Source organism: Stegodyphus dumicola, chromosome 9, assembly GCF_044657685.1.
Source record: "Stegodyphus dumicola isolate Sdum_Otavi_A_Nest chromosome 9, ASM4465768v1".
Classification (NCBI taxonomy): domain Eukaryota; kingdom Metazoa; phylum Arthropoda; class Arachnida; order Araneae; family Eresidae; genus Stegodyphus; species Stegodyphus dumicola.
Window position 1 is genome coordinate 109420414 of NC_140776.1, and position 23086 is coordinate 109443499.

The following is a 23086-nucleotide window of genomic DNA, read 5'->3' on the forward strand; positions in this document are numbered from 1 at the left end:
TTCTGACTGCTCAATTTGTGAACCGAAATCACTTTAAAAATTGTGTGTGTGTGTGTTTTCCCACATATTAAATCTATATATATTGCAGAATGGAAAAATGCATTTTTCCTTTCTGGAAAATATTTTTTTATATAGATTTTCATCATGAGAAACTAAGTTGCCAGAGAAACCAATTTCAGATGTTACCACGAAAAAAAATTTTTTTTAAATAAATTTCATTCTAATTACAGTTAATTTCTATTTATTGCATAATGTAAAAAAATAAAATATATAAAATTTAAGAAAATATAAAGCACTGAGGAATAAATATATTAGAAATGCAGTTTAGTATGATAGAGTTCAAAACAGGGTTCAAAGCAAAGTCCAAGTTCAGTCTTTGCACCAGATTCAATAAATCTAATTATTAATCTAATCAATAAATCTAATTAATAATTAAATAATTTAATTAAATAATCAAGATAATCACTAAATGTTTTCTATTTTCTAGCCATTTCTGTAAGAAAAAAGCAGCAAAAAGTGGAGTTTGAGCGTTAGTACCACGTGCCTTCAAACGCTGTAATTTAGTGGACAATTAATGATATCTGTTTTCCAAAGTGTAAACTAAACATGTAATACTGTATATAATTTATTTCAGTGGTTAAACGGGTGAAAAAACGGGATGCGCTCCTCAGTAAAGGAATCAAAACACATGCCTGTGGGATGAGAAGATTTTGCTACATTTGAGTTGCCCGTGGAAATTGCGGGATGAGCAGCCAGAGGGTTAAGGCTGTCTATATATGCATTTTGTACTGGACTTTAAAAACAATTTACATACTATCAGGTCAACATTTTAGTTGCATAGAATAATTAATTTTATGTGTCTTGAACAAAGTATATTGCTTTCATTCGATAGTAAATAATGAAATAAAGTGTTATTATATTGTGGATGACTGTAACATGGAAACTGGTACATGAGAAAGCAGCATTTATTATCCACATACAATTAAGCGTAATTCATTTGTAGAATGCTGCCATTCAGCAAGACATAAGACATTTAGTTTATCTTTCAAATTTAATTAGTTTATTCACTAACATATTGGACAATTTTTAAGTCAGTTAGCACACTTCTTGATAATTAAAATTTTTATTTTACTTTTTAACATAATGCTTAATTAATATAAATTATGATACTGTTGCATGTGTACGGGTTTGTAAAGTCAATATACAGTTAATAAAATTTATTCGGTACTTTTCTGTTTCAGCGGCGCAAATCTCGCCAAGCAGACTTTATTGGCAACAACATGCAGTATACACTTAAAAAATGTTAACAAGTATTAGTTGTTAGTTCTAAGAAATTTTTATTTTGAAGGCATAAACATTTTAATATCGTTTAAAATTTTGTAAAAAACAAGTAAATAAAGAGTATAAATTTGTAAAAAGACATTAATATAAGAATTTATTATGCTTTCATAGCTGATTCAGGCTGTCATATCATGTGACCCCTAGCGATCTTATCTCGCGTAAACTACGCTACAAAAATCAAATTCTCTCAGTCAATTAATCTACATTAATTTCAAGTTAAATCTTAATTTGGAATACAAGTTTAAATGGAAGAATTATTTCAGAAAGGAAATATTATTGAAATATTTATTGAAAGAAATGTTTAATAAAAGTAAACAAATAAATATTAGGCTTTTTTTTGTGCATGTGTGTAAATTTTGATACTCTTTAGATCATAATTGCTCTTTATTTCATAAATTATGGTTTCATACTTTTAATTTTATAATTTCTGCATGCCATCTTACCAGATTTAAATTGATGATCTATAATCCAGAAAAACCGATAATACGGAATCGCCGAAGTCCCGACGAGTCCAGATTAAAAGACTTTTGACTGTATTAGACTGTTATCTAAAGTTTCCAGATTGCAATTTTCTCTCCTATTTATTTATTTTTGATTCATAACTAGTTTTTTTGTGCACATTCTTAAGAAATTACTTTCATAATTATTGTTGTTAACTGAAGAAAAATGTGTTCTATTTTTTTAAAATACAAATATATTAAAATTGTTTTTAACATTTTATAATAAAATTTTAATTTGTTACTAATGTAAATTAAAGTATTAAAGAAAAGAAGAAGAAAATTAATTTTTTAACATACGAGCTTGGTATGGGATGCCTTGGTACTTTTCCGTTTTGCCGGCACAGGCGATAAAGTCGCTAATAATGGTACAACTGATGCCAAACAGAATATCCTCAATGGTAACCTTTGATGCCTCATTTTCGAAACAAGTCGCAACTTTCTTTCAATACTGGTATACAATTTGTTATCATTTTTTATGTGCACACTGTATGTTGTTGCCAATAAAGTCCGCTTGGCAAGGTTTGCGCAGGTGAAATAGAAAAGTACCAATGCCTTTATTTCATATTTTATACTAAAACAGTAAATTAATTTTCATTATTTTTTGTCAAATATAGTTTTAATATTGAAAAGCTAGGATTTTTCTAGTTGGATAGATGTTAACCATAGGGCCATTTAGTTATAAAAGATACTCATAAATACCTTGTAGGTCAGTAACTTATCACAAGGGATTTATAAAAAACACAAAATTTAGCCTGTTTGAGAATTTTATTTTATTTATATCTTGTTGTTAATTATTATGTGTGCTTCCACCTTGAGGGTTTCATTTGCAGAGGAGATTAGAAGTGTATCTACGGTTTTTGTCTAAAATAATAATTACCTTGCTATAATGTGTTTATATTTTATAGGTTAGTTCATATCGTTTGCCTATGGGATGATAAAGGTCCACCAAAAGTGTATAATAGTTTACAGGATAATATCTTAGATTTTATACGACAAGCTCAGTCTGTAAGTAACAGTTTCCAATCATTTATTTAGCTTCCAAATAAAAGTTATTAATTGTAGTAAATTTAATGAACTGTTTAAATAATGAAATTAGGTATTTGTCTCCCTTTTTGTGTGTATTTATATCTATGTATGTATGTAGATAAGGTTAGTTGAAAATATATCACTTACTGTAATCAACTATTCCGTTAATGTTAGCAGAACACTATGGAGCGAATTTTTCAAAATGAACTAAATTCTGCCAGTAAGGTCAAAATAAATTTTTAAAATTGCCAAATAACAAAAAAATTTCACCAATTAAGGGATGAAGTCAAGAAACTGCTCTTTTTATTTATTTATTTATTTATAATTAGCCAAAAAAAAAATCTTTTGTTTAATTTGGCACAGATTTTTAATAATTCTGTTGATTTCGAGAACAATCAGACACAAATCTTTGTTCTTCAAATAGAAGAAAATAACACAGGATATCTGCCAGGTGCTTTCTGAAACCAATCCAAGTACATCAGTAATAAACTTTCTGAGTAATATAAAGATGAACTTGATGAATTTCCTATAAATGCTGATATAACAAATGCCCTTTCAAATATTAAGATCAGGGGAACAACATCCGTCAGATGATTTCCAGAAACATTAAACAGTTCATAAAAAAACCTTTTTGTAAGGTTTGCAGACAGTCCACTGTAATGACATTTTTTGTAGTTAAAATGCTGTGAAAATAAGTATTTATGTGTTTTAACTTGCATTTATATTAAATTAGTTAAATTCTATTGCTGATTTGAAGGATAGTTTTTCACATCACTTAATGTTATAAATAGTCATGCACAAACATAGTCCCATTACACGCCACTTATTGTGTGTGTATATATGTAAGATAAAATATGGAATTTGCTAACTTAAATTTGGCAGTGTCGTCTTTCAGGAGTCTAAGTTATGTGATTTGAAAACTAATCCACATTATGTCATCTGCGTTGCCGTAAGCTCTTGTCCAGTCGCAGGCCAAAATTTAAATAAGGCATTCAGCTCTTATTAAATACCCCTTTGCTGAAATGCACAATCACTTTTCTACTCTCTCTTGCCTTACTAGTACGCATGTCATGATACATACAAATTTATACAGTCAAAAGTCATTAATTCGGACACCCATAATCCAGAATGATCTATAATCCGGACCTCAAAGCTAAAATCTTTCTGCGCATGCGCTGCGTTTGCGCATGCTCATAGACGTTTTACGCGTGTGCGCAAGGCATTTACGACTGCGCATATGCGTCTGCGCAAGCGCAGAATACGTTTTCACGTGCATGTTTAATGTATAACAGACGGTATAAGCTAAAATTATCTATTTCAGTTAATGTTGATGATTGCGTTGTTCCTTAATCTTCGAATTGGATCCGGCTGATTATTTTTTGCAGACTGTAAGAGCAATTTTATAAAAGTGAGCTTGAACTTTCGATTATGTCAAATAGAATTTCCGATGCTGGAGCTCCCAAAGGATCTAGAAAAGGAAAGAATGTTTCGATGTCCATAAAATAAAAAACGAATTGCTACAAAAAATGGATAAAGGTATATCCTTTGTTTATCTAACCATTCCGAAATCTGTTTATCAATTTCACGCTGCTCTGCGCGGGGGGGGGACGCCGCGGTGCACAATGAACTGGAAGTTGATCTGTCAGCACTATCGTTATCTTCAGGGCAGATGTTTTTATTTTCTTCGGCTTATAATTCCTTACCAAATGTACTATTTAATCTCGATGTACTCCGTCTTTGATATGATTTAAATCAAATTCCTCGTCATTATAAATATCACGAATACAAATCAAATGGTTTTCTGGTTGCAATTTTCTAATTTCGGCTTTGCGTAAGGTATGCTTTACGCATGCAGGCGTTGAAAGAAATGTTTAGTAAAGTAAACAAATAAATATTAAGCTTCTTTTTTTGTAAATATTGCTCATTATTTTATAAATTACGGTTTCATATTTTTAATTTTATAATTTCTGCATGCCATCTTACCAGATTTAAACTGATGATCGATAATCCGGAATTGCCGAAGTCCCAACGAGTCTGGATTAAAGACTTTTGACTGTATATAACATCTGATTCCTCTCTGCTTGTTTTTAAAATGAAATTTCTTAATTTCAATATAATTCTTTGGAATTTGCTTTAACTATGTGAAATAAAAATGTAAATTATATTTCAAAATAATTTTTTCTTATTCCTACTTAATTAGTTCATTGGTTCTGAGAATAAACTTTAGACTGCATTATTTATGTTTGTGTTACATCCTTTTAATGATTGGAATGTTTTGAATAGATATATAATGTTAAGCTTATTTCGAATTGATAGAACAATATGCATATTGCCTTCTCAGTGTCACTTACATGCCCACCATGTTCAGTTTATCTATTGACCCTCTATTATTATCTATTACAGTGTTCTCTTTCAATGAGGGTTGCTATCCGAGTTGAGATTAGGGGTTCAGCATCGATCAAATATTTTTTAGAAATGTTATGAACAGCTCATAAATGAAATTTTGCATTAAAGACAATTCAGAAACAGTTTTTTGTTATTTCCTTGTAGAATCAGTCATTAGTTTATTTTAAAGCAGGAGAGAGGAAAAATTAGCAATGCCCTCACCAGGACTCGAAACACAGACCTCTCGATATGAGCCGAGCGTTCTGACCACTACACCATGAAGGCATGCTAATAAGGTGGGAGATACCATATATACTCTTCCTTTTAAAGGACGACTGGAGATTAGGAGACCCAATCGCCAAATCTTGGTGGCGGAGAATCATCATCCACCACCCTTTTAAGTTTGGCCACCACTGTAGAGACATTAGGATTTTTGATGCTGAGAGACATGAAAAATGAGCATTGCGCTCACCGTGACTTGAACGATGTATCTCTCGATACACACCGAGTGTGCTGACTACTACACCACAAAGGCATGCTAAGAAGGCAGGAAAAATACCTTATATCATAATAAAATGCTGAGAAATTATGTATTTATATTAACTTGGTTAAATTTCATTATTATTTTTAAAGTCTTTTTTTTTTTTTTTTTTTGTAAATCACAGCAGCAGCTAGTATGGCATCAAACACCCAACAAGTACCTTCCCTTCTTGGTAGAATGTAATAGCTTCATTTTCACATGATAACACATAGAAAATTGTCAAAATATTTAATAATTAATTAAAATCAGAACCAAGCTGTTTGTTGACTTAATCCCTTGCTTGGCAACATTTCTCTATCACTTGCTAATTATTATTATGTATTCTAACCTTATTCACTTCAGTTAAAAAATATTTTATAATATTTTGATCGTATTAACTGAATTTTTGATCACAATAAGCAAAGTAGTCTCCATATTTTTTGTATGTATACAGGTAGGACTTTGGTAGCTCAATAATGATGATCACATTAAGTGGCATCTACTCTGCAGTAAGTTTTTCTTTTGTGGGAGAAAAGTATGACTCCAAACTTGGCGAAATTTTTACCTCAGTGCTTTTAATCTCCAGCAAAAGTAACAAGTCTGATTTTTTTTTTTTTTTTTTTTTTTTTTAGTGCTGCAATGCCAGTTGCCCTGTGTTGTACTTGAGAGAAATTTCTGGTATTAATTTAGTGGCAAAGTATATCAGAAACATCTATCTGCTACTAGCTAGCTACTTCAGTTGGTGATTTGTAATAGCTGTTTTCTACATTGATGAGTTTTCATTTAATCAAGAAAGGCTATGGCTATTTATGTTACTCTTTCAATGAGTGAAAATGTAGTATTAATCTCTTACGGTGCATTGTAGGTTATACTGTTCATGGTAAGATGGAGTGATTGAAAACTTTGCCACCCTTAAAGGAGTAATTAACAGTTAAGGAAAGTTATCACTAGACAAAGTATTTCATTGCTTGTTTGCATGTTTGTATACTTTTTTTCATTAACATAGCCTAGCTGATAATACTACTCTTGAATTTTTTCATCATATCTCCCAGTCTCTTGATAGATCATCAAATTTTCCAATTTTTACTCTTTACTAAGTAAAATGTATTGAAATAATGGAACCTGAACTGTGCAAATTCTATTCCTCCATGCATTGTGATTTTTCAGCATAATTTTCCGTACTTAATTTTATTTAATCTGAATTGTTCGAATATACTCTAAACATTCATAGAAATTTTTATGAAGATTCAACCAATGTTTAAGCATTTAATAGTAGTATTTAATTTTGTGTTGCATTAGTCAACAATACATTATTAAGTCTATCCTCACAGCAGTATGTATGTTAATTATTAATACTATATTCCTCAGGACTTTGATTAAAAGGAAAATTCCCCCTCTGCTTGCGACTTTTTTAACATAAAAGTGTAAGAAAATTAGGAAATAAAATTAACCAAAGTATATAAAATCTAGAGTATCTGTTAAATATTAATGTACTTGTCATTAGAATCATATTATCAATAGTTCAGTAAACTGAATTTTTGGAGTTTTTTTTTTTTTTTTTTTTTTTTTTTTTTTTGTGTGTGTGTGTGTGTGTCGCAAAACTATGCCCTGCAAAAGCCTCTTTCAAAGTTGGCAGCTGTGACATAGGTGTTTAGATACCTATGTTAATGGAGAAAAGCCAAAATTCACCAAAAAAAAAAAAAAATTGAGTAATTGCACTGTAAGCAATTATTCATTCTTTTGAGCATTCATTTTTTGTATCCACTAAACAATGAAGGTGATGCTGTTAGTTTCATAAAACAGTATATATACAACAGTTGGTATATGTTACCAAGTAACCATCAACATTTCGTAGTTCATACATAACATATCTAATGGATATGGGGTTCTTCAGGGTGAGTTTCTTACAACAGTAAAATATATTATGAAGTAACCATCAACATTTCGTAGTTCATACACAAAATATCTAGTGGACATGGGGTTCTTCAAAGTGACAGAACAAGAAGCACTGAGGTACAGCAAGACAACATTTGATGTCTAGTACCACTTAGAGGAGTTCATGTGGTAGAAAGTTGCAATTCAGGCTAAAAAACTTTTAGAAGCAATTGCCTAACACTTTCCATCTCAAATAAAGAAAAACTAATTGTATTAAATTACCACCAAAGTTAGCCAATCCTTCTCTGTTAACATGTAAGTAAGTAGCAGTGTTTCATTGTGAACATATATTGATCAAAACACAATCTCGCCAAACATTTTCTCCAAATTTTATCCGATCACAAAATTTACTGAAATGAACATGTATTTATCTGGTTAGTAATCTTTGGGAAAATGATTAATAGTAATGCTCGCAATTTGTGGACTATAATTAAGGCTTTGCTGGAAAAAGTCACAAGCACAGACTCGCTCTTCAAAGGTGTATTTCTTTAAAATATTTTGACTTGATTTCATGTTAACTTGATTCACATATACTTTTTACAGAACGTTCTTGCTCATCAGGAGGATCAAGCTTTGCTGAAGGCATATATAGCAGAATGGAGAAAATTTTTCACGCAGTGCAATTATTTGCCAATGCCATTTGGACAGTTGGAAATCACATTAGCTGGCAAATCTGCTTCAATTCAGAAGAAAGGACAGAGTGAAGAAAGTGTAGTTCGGAAGGTTGTATATATTTATTTATCTCTTTCTTGTATGAAATAAAAGGAAATATTATAATGGCAAAAAATTTCAGTTAATGGATTTCAGCAGAAATATTCATTTTGACCCTTCCCAATTCTTTTTTTTTGGGGGGGTGCATGCCGTCTATACATATGGGCAGAATGAATTACTTTTTATTACAAAATAGATTGTAAAATGGATTTAAAATGTAATTTTTCATGATGTTAGTATTACATATGTATCTCGCATAACATATCTAATCAAATGATTAGCCATAGAACATTGAAATTTTGTACATGGTACTGCTATAAGATCTAGTTGTTCACCTCCCTTTTTACGTATTGTAATCACGAAAAATTCCAGGTATCATATTTCAACGAAAATATCAATTTTAACTGCTATCAAATGCAATTTAATGTTGCTTTTTGTCACCTGTACATAAGGACAGAATAAAGGACTCTTTCCCCAAACGAATTATAAAACTGATTTAAAAAGGATTCAGAAGAGATTTTTTCATGCCTTCTGTACATATGTAGGTATCTCCCATAACTCAAAAACAAGTAGCCTCATAAGGTTGAAATTTTGTATATAGGACTGCTATAACATGTAGTTGTGCACCTCCCTTTTTGGTTGCAATCGACCGCACCAGAAGTATTATACTCGGCTCCGAGAGCTGAGTTTTTTTTTTACTCTTATATGTTGGTAAATTGTTCATTTTTTACTCTAAAAATGATTGAATTAAGTTGTTCTTATCTTTTTTTTAAGGTTTCTGTAACTTTAGTTAATCTGCGTGCAATAGTTATAGAATTATCAACAATTTAAAAGTTGCTTAAGTGCAGCTAAGCGTAATTTTTCGTACCATAGCTGCCATATTGGTTTACATTTGAAACTTAGCAGAATAGTGAATTAAATCTGTCTTCACCTTCAGTGTCTTTTTGCCGAGTGGGACCAAAAGGAAACTTTTAGATTTTGTGCACCAAAAAATCTGCCTTTTTGCCTGCTAGCCATCTTGCTTATTTTTGCATGCCGTCTATACATATGGGCAGAATGAATTACTTTTTATTACAAAATAGATTGTAAAATGGATTTAAAATGTAATTTTTCATGATGTTAGTATTACATATGTATCTCGCATAACATAGCTAATCAAATGATTAGCCATAGAACATTGAAATTTTGTACATGGTACTGCTATAAGATCTAGTTGTTCACCTCCCTTTTTACGTATTGTAATCACGAAAAATTCCAGGTATCATATTTCAACGAAAATATCAATTTTAACTGCTATTGAATGCAATTTAATGTTGCTTTTTGTGTCACCTGTACATAAGGACAGAATAAAGGACTCTTTCCCCAAACGAATTATAAAACTGATTTAAAATGGATTCAGAAGAGATTTTTTCATGCCTTCTGTACATATGTAGGTATCTCCCATAACTCAAAAACGAGTAGCCTCATAAGGTTGAAATTTTGTATATAGGACTGCTATAACATGTAGTTGTGCACCTCCCTTTTTGGTTGCAATCGACCGCACCAGAAGTATTATACTCGGCTCCGAGAGCTGAGTTTTTTTTTTCACTCTTATATGTTGGTAAATTGTTCATTTTTTACTCTAAAAATGATTGAATTAAGTTGTTCTTATCTTTTTTTAAGGTTTCTGTAACTTTAGTTAATCTGCGTTCAATAGTTATAGAATTATCAACAATTTAAAAGTTGCTTAAGTGCAGCTAAGCGTAATTTTTTGTACCATAGCTGCCATATTGGTTTACATTTGAAACTTAGCAGAATAGTGAATTAAATCTGTCTTCACCTTCAGTGTCTTTTTGCCGAGTGGGACCAAAAGGAAACTTGTAGATTTTGTGCACCAAAAAATCTGCCTTTTTGCCTGCTAGCCATCTTGCTTGTTTTTGCATGTAAACTCTAATTTTAATTGTAAAAATTGTTTTTTAATTGTTTTAACTGTATTTCTGTATTTGATGTTTTACTTTTCTATATCTTTCAATTTTTAATGAAAATATTTTGAGTTTTTATGTATTTTTGCCTTGCTGCAAAGTGAGAACTGAATTAATTGAATGAGAAATATATCTCTAATGATATTCAAGGAAATAAGTGTTTCCCATTAGCAGAAAATATTGTCACAAATCTGTCTCGGACAGAGGAGAATGTTTGTGAGTAGCACATGGTACTGCTATAAGAGCTATCCCATCACACAAAATAATAATGCTATGAGCATTAGGTAAACAGTGCAGAATCGTCTGTGAAAAGTTGTTTCATTTTTATTTAATTTCTTTTATGCGTCGTTTTAGATTTATTATAGTATTTGAATAGAACATGTAGTAGCATGTAGGTAATTCTTCAGATGATGTAATTTTTATGCATTCTGAGTTATAAAATGAATGTGAAGTAATACTGTTAAGTGAACCTAGCACCAGAGTGTTGCTGTGGTAAATAAATCTAGTGAATTTTAAAGAGTGTGTTTATTCTGTTGTGGTGTATGGGCTATTGACGAAGTAAATTAAATTCAGTAAGTTTAAATGATATACAAGACAAATATATTTGCATATAATTTAATATTCTGTACAAAGAAGTCATGTGGTGTACACGTCAGCTTTTTTACCATAGCATCCATATTTGTTTACGTTTTAAATTTAGCACCTCCCTTTAGCAAAATAGTGAATTAAGTCTTTCTGCACTTTCTGTGTCCTTTTGCCGAGTGGGACCAAAAGGAAACTTTTAGTTTTGTTCACCGAAAAATCAGCCGTCTTGCCTGCTGGCCATATTGCTTGGTTTTGCGTAGAAACTGTAATTTTAATTTTAAAAATTTTTTTTAATTGTTTTAACTGAATTTGGTTTTTTTATGTTTTTCTATATCTTTCAATTTTTAATGAAAATGTTTTGAGTTTTTATGCATCTTTGCCTTGCCGTGAAGTAAGAATTGAGTAAATTAATTGAATGAGAAATATATCTCTAATGAAATTAGAGGAAATAAGTTTAAATGAAATGCATGAAAAATTACATATAATTTAACACTTTGTACACGGAAGTCCTGTGGTGCACATCAGATATTTTATTACAATCAGTGGTACCTAAAGTACGTGTCCATCCACCTCTCTTATGCAGCCTTTTTTTCACAATCTTTGGTTGTAGTTAGAAACTTCCAATTACATGTTTTAAATAATTAAAAAATTCATTTTTGACTATTTCAAATTTAAAAAAAAATTAATTTTGAACAAGCAACAAAATTTAACTTTTAATGTGGTCTCCTGTTTTTTATGCATATATTTGGGAAAGTTTTATATTCCTTATGAAAAAATAAAATTATAAGAAGTTTAAAAAATGACCAGGATATTTAATTTCAAAATTTGCAAATTTTGATGTCATTGTCAACTGGTCTTGAGGTATTAATTAATTAAGTTAAAAGAATTTGAGGAAATAAGTATAAGTGAAGGGCCACAAAAATGTATATAATTTAGTGGGCCGTATGAGGATATCATGTGGTGTCCACATCAGATATCTTTTATATGTGTTTCTGTGTGCAGTGTTAAAAAATTGGCTTTCCAGATTGTAAGTATAAATTATGTATGTAATGGCTTTTGCTTTTGTATTTGCAGTTAATGCTGGATAGTTGGAATCAGAGTATATTTTCTAACATCAAGCATAGACTTCAGAATAGTGCAATGAAACTTGTCCACGCTGAAAGGAATGGAGAAGCTTTTGATTCCCAGTTGGTGATAGGGGTTAGAGAATCATATGGTATTTCTTTCTTTCTGATATCTGTTTATATGTCTATTAATAATAATGCCATAAACTGTAGAATTCAGCTTGTTTTTGTTTTGGTATGTGTTTTGTATATTCAAGAACATAGAAGAATAAAACTTAAATTTTATGCAATTAAATTTCTTTCCTTTTAAGTGTTTGTGAACTGAAAACAATTCAGTGGTATAACTGAGTTATGTGGTTTTTTAGCCATAAATTTTGCAGTGATAATTTTATCCTCATTTTAAGAGTAATTGACAATAGCCAGAAAAAATGCAGATTTTGTGTGATGGGATTTTATGTATAACCTTATGTGCAAGCATTTTGTTGTATAGGCATTATTAATATAAACGGTATTTTCTGATTATCCACATCCTACAGTCATCAAGTCATGACGAACTTTGAAGAGCATTTGTAAACAACTTGCTGTTGATTAATTTTTTGCTAAGCTAATGTATAAGAAGCAACAGTTATTTCAAAATGGTGGTGCACTAACATTTCTATACAAGAACAATCAATAAATAAAATTGGAAAAGCAATAAACATCATTAATAAAACACGTAACCTTTCTTGCACTGTTGTTCTTTCCATGTACACAGTGATCTGTTTTTACTTAACAAAAATTAGTGAGTTTCACAAATTCAGTATGGCACAGCTGCCAAAACAGGCATGTGCTGCGCACGTATCTTGATTGCCACACGAGGTTGCCACGAGGCAATTTGAGCAACATATTGCTTTTCCTCATAAATACTTTTTCATGACTTTCTGGTGGGTGGAATGAATAATTATGAAGACCATATAAACTGAATAAAATAAAATAAAATATGTAAAGAAGGAAAAAATAAAAGATATTTCAGAAAATTGTACGTTTTATTTTTGATCATGAAATTTTATTTATAGACCCTGAAAAGAATACACTACAGATTCATGCTGGGAGATACATAATCATAATACAAATAATTGCAGATAAATAACTTAGATAACTGCTTGACTATAAATATGAAGAAAAGGTTTTTTAAAAAAAGGTTTCTTAGGTTTATGTTTTATTGTCTTTTGCATTATTATTATTATTTTTAACTTCATAAATATAAACAAGTTTTCAGAAAGAAAATCACAGATTTTAATAGCACAAAAATTCTGTTTTAATCAATTTAATGGCTGCACTTGATGTATGAATGAATTTTTTTAATGTTTAGTATAAAACTGTTTAACTTAATTCTTAAATTACCCTTGCTCAAAAATATTCAACCTGTTTCTTATTTTCTATAATAAATCATTGACTAAAGTAAATCCTGCTTCCTCTAGGTAAGAAGAGGGAAAACTCATTAATGTTAGTTTGGAAACAATTTTTATGGTGTTTCTTTTGGATGACTTTTAAATTTGAAAATTTAGCATATCACTGTGTTTTGAATGATACTTGTGCTTAAACATCATCCTTTGGTGTAATGAACTCTTTTTGCATGATAATATCAAGATCAAATGTATTATTGTAGTTCAGTGGTACTATGTGCCACACTGTGCTTATTCAAAGCCCTTCACTGTACTATGTGCTTATTCAAATTTTCAATGTCTCAGAAATGAACATTTTTTTTTTTTTTTTTTTTGAGTGGATTGTATCTAACAAAATATCATCCAGCAAATTACAATCCTCTTGAATAATGGATAACTGCATTTGTGTAACATTCCTTTTTTATATGTTTTCTGTGAATTCTTCTTTACTAGATGGTATAGTTCATCTATAAAAAATTAATTATAAATTTATATATATATATATATATATTTTAAGATGAGTGGGATTTTGTTTATGCCAGTTGCTGGTGAATGTTCGATTCTCAACACTTTGATCTTCTTCATAACCCACTTTAGAATTTCTCCGACCCAATTGGGAAGCCGTGATTTATATTATGAAAGCCCGCTCAAGGCATGGGACATAGTTAATAAAATCCACATGTTATGAATTATCATATAGCACATATTAGTTCCTATGTCACTATTGATGCCATTTGCTTTTTTCAAATCAGGAAGCAGAAAAAATTTGCCATTCCTTCACTGGGCTTAGATCTGTGGATCTTCTAATAGCTAGCTGACTATGCTAACCCTTTATACTATGAGAGCACACAGTGGAGGATGCAGTAATTTCTTACAATATAATGCTGAAATAATAGCACAAATTAAAATTATTTCCAAGTACATGAAATTTAACAAATCAAAAATCATTTCAAAATTTGAGTAAAGTGTTTTTGGTTTCTTAGTGGTTATTGATGATGAAACCAAAAACAAATACTTGTTTTTTTTTTTTTTTTTTTTTAAACATATTATTGTCATTCAAAGTAAATTCTTGCAGTAGAATTTGTTAATTAAAAAAGAATTAAATCAGACTCAGTTTTTCATAATTTGTTCTTGATTTGGTTTTCCTTTCATTTGTGCGGTCATTTTCTGCATGCTTTATTCTGATGTTCCATTTGAAAGCCATAAATATCTCATTGAAGCGGTATGAGACCTACTTTAATTAGTTTTTTTCATTATTCTGTTACTCAAATATCTTCAGCAATTGTAGTCCAGTACCCCAAAATGATTATGTGATACTTTAGAGCAAAGAATGTAATAAGCTGTCAAAAAAATTGGTTTTCCTTATTGCCAGTTTAAAAAAGAATTCTATAAAGACATATGCAATTTATAATAAGCGTGATTTATTTGAAAATTTTGTTTCAGTGTAACTATTTAATTCACTATTCAGCCTATTGAAATAGAATGCTTAATGGCTGTGATATTTTATTGAAATTTTTCTTTTTCAGAGATTAATTGAGACCAAAAAAGGGTACTTAAGTATTATTCCCTTTGGCTACCAAAATTGTGACAGTTGTTCCTGAAAAATGAACTGATGCCTTTTTACTTAATAAACAATCAGTATTTGACCTGCTTCATTTATAATTAATTGAATGTCCATTATTTTGCTACCTCTCTGATTTTTCCAGAAGCTCTGTTTTAGGAAACAACCAGTAAATTTTCCAAAAGTGATTGCTCCAAAGTATTACTGTTTTTGTTAACCATATGCAGTTGACCATATCATGTCAATTACACTTTTTTGGGGGGTAGACAGTAAACTTAACCTGTAAACTATACCTGAAAATAATCGATTGCTTGCTAGTCTGTAGAAAGTAAGTCCGAAATTTTCACCATTTTTTTTCCCCTAAATATATGAAAAATACAACAGTAACAATTAATTTATATCCTTATTCATAAAAAAATGGGCTTATCATGTTTTCATGTCAAATTAAATTTAGATGGATATCCAAATATTTTTTAAATCATTTAAATCTCAAGAAAACTCATTAATGTTTTCTTCCAACAGTTAACTTGTGCTCAAATACTGAAGATAAGCTGCAGATTTATCGAGATAATTTTGAAAAGGCATATATTGATGCAACAGAAGCTTTCTACAGGGCAAAAGCTCCTCAATATTTAGAAGCAAATGGTGTTCAAAACTACATGCGATATGCTGATCAGAAATTGAAGGAAGAGGAGCAGCGGGCTGCTAAGTATCTTGAATCCTATTCTGGCTCTATACAATCAGTAAGGAATTTCTCTAATGTAGTGCACTTTAATTTTTTTAATGAATCCATAGCCGTAATGAGATAAAATCTGGACACTAAATTGCATCTAATTTTAAAATTACTGATTGCATTGTTTATTCAGTGCTTGTCTTTTATAAAAGCTTTTGTGAGAGAAAAAGGCGTTGGTGCAATATAGACTTAAAAAATGCGACTTATTGCCGAGTGTTATAAAAGTCCATGGGGGATGGAGAATACGGTAAATAGCAAATCGGCAATTCATTCAATATCTATGCAACACAAGTTATTTAACATTTAAATATAGAATAAATTTAACATAAATATGTGCTTATTATTATATTTAACACAATTTTGTCAGCAGATTATGTGAAGTACCAACATAACTCAACAGAACTTAATTAATGTATACACTATCTTGTTTAATTATGTAAGCAGTTTATTTAAAATAGCAACATATATAAACCATAACAGAAAATTTATGTACTGTTTTATGTAATACTCTTTTTTTTTTTTTTAATTTATTAAAAAATATGTAAAAAGTACCAGAAAATTCATTTTTTAACAGTCTCTTTCTGGCAGTCACAGTTCAACAATAGCTAGTAATGCCTGAAACATCAACAGTAGCTTTTTGTTTCATTGTTGGGAGATTAAAAAAGTAAGCATGATGAGTATTTTTCAGTGAAAAACCCTTGTGTTGACACACAGCTATTAGGATAAACGAGCTAGATTATTAATCATTTGTTTCTCGCCAATGCAGAAATGTGCTAAATCGACTTTCTCACCAAGGCCACTGCCTTAGAAAGCAATTGCGATTTCTTCTAAAAGTAAATAGCAAGAAATATATTAAAGGCTGTAGATGCTGCAAATTATGCATCTTTGGTATAGATTTTTATTACAAACAAGTAGATTTTTAGTTCATTTGTTTTCCTCATATATATTATAATTATTGCATGCATACATTGTTATTACTGCACAGGTACTTTTTAATGCAGCTCTGTTTTAATAGTTACTGTGCTTTTTTTAATGTTTGCTATTGCATAAGTTCTTGATGAAATGATAATAGGAAAGTACTGAAAAGAGTTTGTACACCCTCTGTCAAAAATCTTAAGGATAGATAGATATACTAAAAGTAAATTTAAAAAAAAAAATTTAAAAAAAAAATATTTTACCAGAAATAGAGGTAATGAAAGAAAATTTAAAGAAAAGATGAAAAATTTGATACAAAGCTGAATATGTTTTTTGAATGCTTTTAAATACCTAAACTGCTGACTTTTTTGGTGAAATTCTTCGAGATCAATTTTCAAAATATTATTTATAAATTAATCTAGTGAGTAAATTTCATATTAATATTTAATTTTTTAAGAATGTTTTCTGCATTTAAAGGGGTGTTAAACTGAAAACTTTAAAATTGTATTTTCCATTCATTGCTTTAAATCAGGAGTGTCAGTATACACATATAAAATTTTTGGAATACACTATGACGATTAAGAATAACTTGATCTAATAATAAAATTATTTTTTGAAATATTATTCAATTTTATCAAGAATTACTATAAAATCGAGTCTTGAAAAAAATTCAGTTGGTATTCAGATGTATTTAGATTAATTCTTAATCATGTATTTGTTGCATTTTGCAACAAGTTACTGTAAAAGTAGTTTTTCAAGAAACTCTAAGAAACAAAAATTGGGAGGTTGTTGCTGATGATACTTTAGCAAAATAACCCAAATTATTGTTAAATTGTTTATTCATAAATAAACACATTGATTTCTTAATTCATAACTTTAAGAGATTTGTAAAATTGTATTATATTACATTTCCCTGTTTTAATCAATACGTGCAATTTGTGAATACAAAACTTAATTTATGTTTAATTTTATTTTCATTATTGTAGCTAACTATAGTTATAGCTCTAGTTTTGCTTAAACTTAATTTATGTTTAATTTTATTGTAGCTAACTATAGTTATAGCTCTAGTTTTGCTTATCTATACAAGACCAATTCCTCATTCATTTTTGGAGTTTGATTGACATATAAAAAGATTGCATAATTACTTTAAATTGCATGATTTCTTAAAATTAATACGCTAATTACTGAATTTTTTAAAATTTGTTGCTGATAGTGTATTCCAAAAAAGCTGTTATATATTCCTTTATTAAATTATTAAAACATTACACTGGTATTCTGAAATATTACAAAATGTGTAGAAAATTAAATTAAATAAAAAATGAAAAAATAGTATTTAAATCAGAATTCAATTAGAAATAATTCCCCCTTTTTGTAAAAAAATATTAATTAGTTGTAAAGTATGATACTGAGTGTAAGAACCTAAAGAGAAAATTTATCTGTTACAAAAATAAAATTTTATTTTCCTTATTGCCCTTTAGTTGAAATAAATGCTTGCAATATGATGGAAGTACAGTCAAAAGTCATTAATCCCGACTCGTCGGGACTTCGGCGATTCCGGATTATCGATTTTTCCAGATTATAGATCATCAGTTTAAATCTCGTAAGATGGCATGCAGAAATTCTAAAATTAAAAATATGAAACTGTAATTTATGAAATAAAGAACAATTATGATCTAAAAGGTATCAAAATTTACAAAAAAAAAAAAAAAAAAAAAGCTTAATATTTGTTTACTTTATTAAACATTTCTTTCAATGTAAGTTGTTTAAGTTTCTTCGTTGTATGTGATAATACTTTCTTTTTAATTCTATAAACAGACATAATTTCTTGTTCAGTTACAAAATTCCGCTGTTCAAGTCCCGTAATTGCTGTGCCGAAAATACCGACTAATTTGTCAATCGAAATTTTTTTGTTTCCACTAACCTCTCTGTCACCTTCTTCATGTCTTTATCCATTTTTTGCAGCAATTCCACTTTTTGTTTGATGAACATCTAAACATACTTTCGTTTTGTAGATCCTTTCGGAGCTCCAGCATCGGAAATTCTATTTTACATAATCGAAAGTTCAAGTTTACTTTTATAAAATTGCTCTTACAGTCTGCAAAAAATAATAAGCCATATCCAATTCGAAGATTAAGGAACAACGCAATCATCAACATTAACTGAAATAGATAATTAGATAATTTTAGCTTATACCCTCTGTTATACATTAAACGCGCAAGCGAAAACGTATTCTGCGCTTGCGCACACGCATATGCGCAGTCGTAAAGGTATTACATGCATGCGTCAACGAGGCGCATGCGCAGAAAGTTTTTAGCTTTGAGGTCTAGATTATAGATCATTCCTGATTATGGGTGTCCGAATTAACGACTTTTGACTGTATTATAATTTATGAAAATGCAGAATTCTCCACCCGTAACTCTTTAAAATTCTTTGAAAAATAAAATGAGTCTTAGTTTTGTTGCTGCTTTAAAGTGCATCAAAATTTAGAATTATTATTTTTCGCAAAGTTTTTCTGCACAGACATTTTTTTAACAAACCCAAGTAAATATTAATGATTTTCTTTTGGGGGATCTTAATCTTGTTGCTGCCTGTTACATAAAAATTTGAAATTATCATGTTTGGTACAATTTCTTATATTTTTCACAAAATCTGTCTATATTTTTTTCCCTGCTCTTCTCCCCATGTACACATTAACCACTTTTCTCATAAAAAAAATCAGAGAATTGCATATAGTCTGATCAGGCACAACATTGGCATTGTAGACTAGCTGTCTATTAAACTCCTATTCCCTTTAGTGATTTTGCAAAGAAATACTGCATTCCTGCAGAAATATTACCTCAGTTTTTTCTGCGGCTGCCAAATTTCTCACACACACATATTTTAAAATTAAGTTTAAGGCAAAAAAATAGCACAATTTATCTATAAAAAACATTGGAACTCTTTGTTTACGGCACCCCCTTGAATAAAAATTTTACTAACTTAGTGACTTAGTGACTAAGGTAGTTGCAATGACGCGCAAGTCCCTTATTTTTTCCTCAAGTTTTTCTACACAGGCATATTTTTAAATACAGTACAGAGTCCGAAATCCGGATGTCGCGACGCGCAATGAACTGAAGTTGATCTGTCAGCACTATCCTTATCTTCAGGGCAGATGTTTTTATTTTATTTGGCTTATAATTCCTTACTAAATGTAGTGTTTCATCTCGATGTACTCCGTCTTTGATATGACTTAAATCAAATTCCTCGTCATTATAAATATCACGAATATAAATCAAATAGTTTTCTGGTTGCAATTTTCTGATTTCGACTATGCGTAATGTATGCTTTACGCATGCGCACATTGAAAGAAATGTTTAATAAAGTAAACAAATAAATATTAAGCTTTTTTTTTTTTTTTTTTGTAAATTTTGATACCCTTTAGATCATAATTGTTCTTTATTTCATAAATTACTGTTTCATATTTTTAATTTTGTAATTTCTGCATGCCATCTTACCAGATTTAAACTGATAATCTTTAACCGGGAAAAACTGATAATCCGGAATCGCAGAAGTCCCGACGAGTCCGGATAAAAGACTTTTGACTGTACTTTCTTTTTATCACCGCATGTTTGTCAACACATGACAACTTGAGTAATGACTCATATAGCGATGCCTAAACAATTTTTTTATGTTAATAATTGAATAATAAAGGAGTGTGGAGTAACTTTTTATGTTGACATTATGCTTGGTGATGATTACAGATTTAAGTTAAATGTGCTAAGAAATGTTGACCAGGACAAATTTACCAAAAATTTCTTTCCTTATGCTAAAAATAGATTTTGTTGATGATGCTCATAGACCCAAAGATTACATTTAGGGCTGTTTGAATTAAGAATAACTGATTTGTTATTCATGCAAACCCAGAACCAGCCCCAGGGCTTGGTGACCACGCCATGTCGCAGAATTTAAGACCCACAGAGACTGCGTCAGATGGTAAGATATCTAGTGTAGCCCTTAATAAGGCTTAAGTATATGTGGGAATTTATTTATTCAGAAAGCCTTAATTGTGTCAGTATGCTATAGAAGCAAGATGAAACTTAACGGAACAACTTGTCCTTAGTTGCCAAACTCATGATGCGTAAGCCAAATATGTATAGTGAACGATAGCTAAATTTGATGATGATAGCTGCGAATTTTAAAAGTTTTCAGATATTGCAAAACAAAGGTGAAATTTTCCAATTAACGGATTTTTGTAAAGAAATGTGAAGAAGCGATAATAAATGAAGATGATATTGTGATGACATTGTTTCTCAGTCACCAATCAATTAATGAATGGTGCAATATGTATTATGGTTTTCTAGATAGAGAAAATGCCATTACCAATAGTGAAGAAAGTGACAGAGAAGTTAATGAAAACAAGAAAATTTCGATTGACAAGTTAGTCCGAATTCTCAAAACAGCAGTTACAGGACTTCAACAATGTAACTAAGCAAGAGATTATGTCAGTTACTTTGAAAGAAATGTTTAATAATGTAAACAAATAAATATTAAGCTTTTTTTTTTTTTTTTTTTTTTTTTTTGTAAATTTTAATACCCTTTAAATCAGTGGTTCTTAACCGGGGGTGGGGGTGCGGGAGAAGCCCCTACCTAACCATAAAAATTATTAAATATCATTTATTAAATTTCTTATAATAAAATATTTGAAATCTGCAATAGTGTCCCCAATATTGAAGCTCATAAAAATTGGTAGCACCTATAGCTCACTAATCAGCAAAAGACACAGGAAAGAGCTGGTGCCGATGGGCATATACACTGCGCTACGAAAAGGCATCAAACGCTACAAACGAACGCGAACAGGCAGCTAGGTGACGAAGAAAAGAAAAAAAACTTTGTGGGAATACAAGCAGAGAACGTTATCCCAGCTTGCACATGCGCTGAGTTCAATATGTGCTACTCCAATGGAATCTACGAATTCACAGATTTGTATCTGCATCTACTGCGCCTGTGTTAGGTTGAGTCAAGTTGAGTCAACTATTGTGTCTGCGACATGTATTTTGTGTATTCTGACTTGTCCAGAAACCTCTTAAGACTAATACATTCTTAATTGCCCGTTCAAGCCAAATAGGATTCAGTGATGTTACAAACGTAAGAACATTATATATATTATATTACATTATTTCTAAATAATTAAATCGATTATAGTGAACCCCACTATGTCAAAAAAAAAAAACGACAATGGAACGATAAGTATGCCGGTTATGGATTTACCTGCGCAACCGAAAAAGATGGCATGCAACGACCGCAATGCATCTTGTGTTCCAAGATATTTTCAAACAGCAATCTCAAACCATCAAAGTTATTAGAGCATTTCAATGTGCATGGTGGCGAAAAAGCGCATAGCATGAACAGCTTGAAGTCAACGAAGGCTCGGTTTGATACCAGTGGAACTATCCTAAAATTGTGCGGACCAGCAATTCAAAAACCTTTATTAGAAGCGTCATATCAAGTGGCGTATTTATGTGAAAAAAAAAAAAGAAACCTCACACGATCGCTGAAGAGTTGATTAAACCTTCTGCTTTAATTATTGCTAAAACAGTTTTAGATTCGGAAGCACATAAAAAAATCCAACAGATTCCATTATCGAATGATATTATACGATCGCGAATACAAGATCTCGGTGAAGATATTTTAATGCAAGTAATTGAAGACATAAAAATCAGTCCACTAAAAATAAGCATGCAACTGGATGAGTCAACTGATGTTGATAATTGTAGCCAACTTTTGGTATTTGTCAAGTATGTGAAGAAAAAAGAGGTGATAGAAGAATTTCTATTTTGTGAGCCACTGGAGGTGAATACAAGAGGAATTGATGTTTTCAATCGCATCAAAGATTTTTTTACTAAATATCAATTACCAATGAATGTGATTGGCTCAATATACACTGATGGAGCCCCAGCAATGTTAGGCAAAAATTCAGGATTTTTTTCACACATGAAAAGAGAATTACCGGAAGTTATAATAACGCATTGCATGTTGCATCGTCATGCACTTGCGTCGAAAGCATTGTCAGAAAGTTTAAAACAACATCTAACTACAGCAGTAAATGTATTAAAATACATCCGACGGCGAGAGCTTAATCATCGCATTTTTCGTGCATTTTGCGAAGAAATCGGTGCTGATCATACCGTGCTCCTATATCACACCGAAATACGATGGTCATCTAAGGGTTGCATGCTTAACAGAGTTTTTGAATTGCATGCGGAAATTATTCATTTACTGACTAGTCAAAACTGTTAAGATTTGGAGAGTAATGATGCAGTGCTGAGACTGGTCTACTTAGCAGACATATTTAGCCATTTAAATGAATTGAATCTGTCAATGCAAGGATTTGGCATAAATATAATAATATCTAGTGAAAAATTATCTTCATGTATCGCGAAATTATA

The 23086-nt window shown here is 30.5% G+C and overlaps 1 protein-coding gene across 2 annotated transcripts in view; it reads left to right on the forward strand.

The window, feature by feature from the left end:
- LOC118196911 (cullin-5-like) overlaps positions 1-23086 on the forward strand; it is a 142848-nt gene that overhangs the window by 19108 nt on the left and 100654 nt on the right. For both annotated transcript variants that reach the window (XM_085823892.1, XM_085823893.1), the window contains exons 3-6: positions 2747-2846; positions 8251-8430; positions 12039-12180; positions 15536-15756. In XM_085823892.1, coding sequence (XP_085680018.1) covers positions 2747-2846; positions 8251-8430; positions 12039-12180; positions 15536-15756 — 643 coding nt within the window. The remainder of the gene's footprint in view (positions 1-2746; positions 2847-8250; positions 8431-12038; positions 12181-15535; positions 15757-23086) is intronic.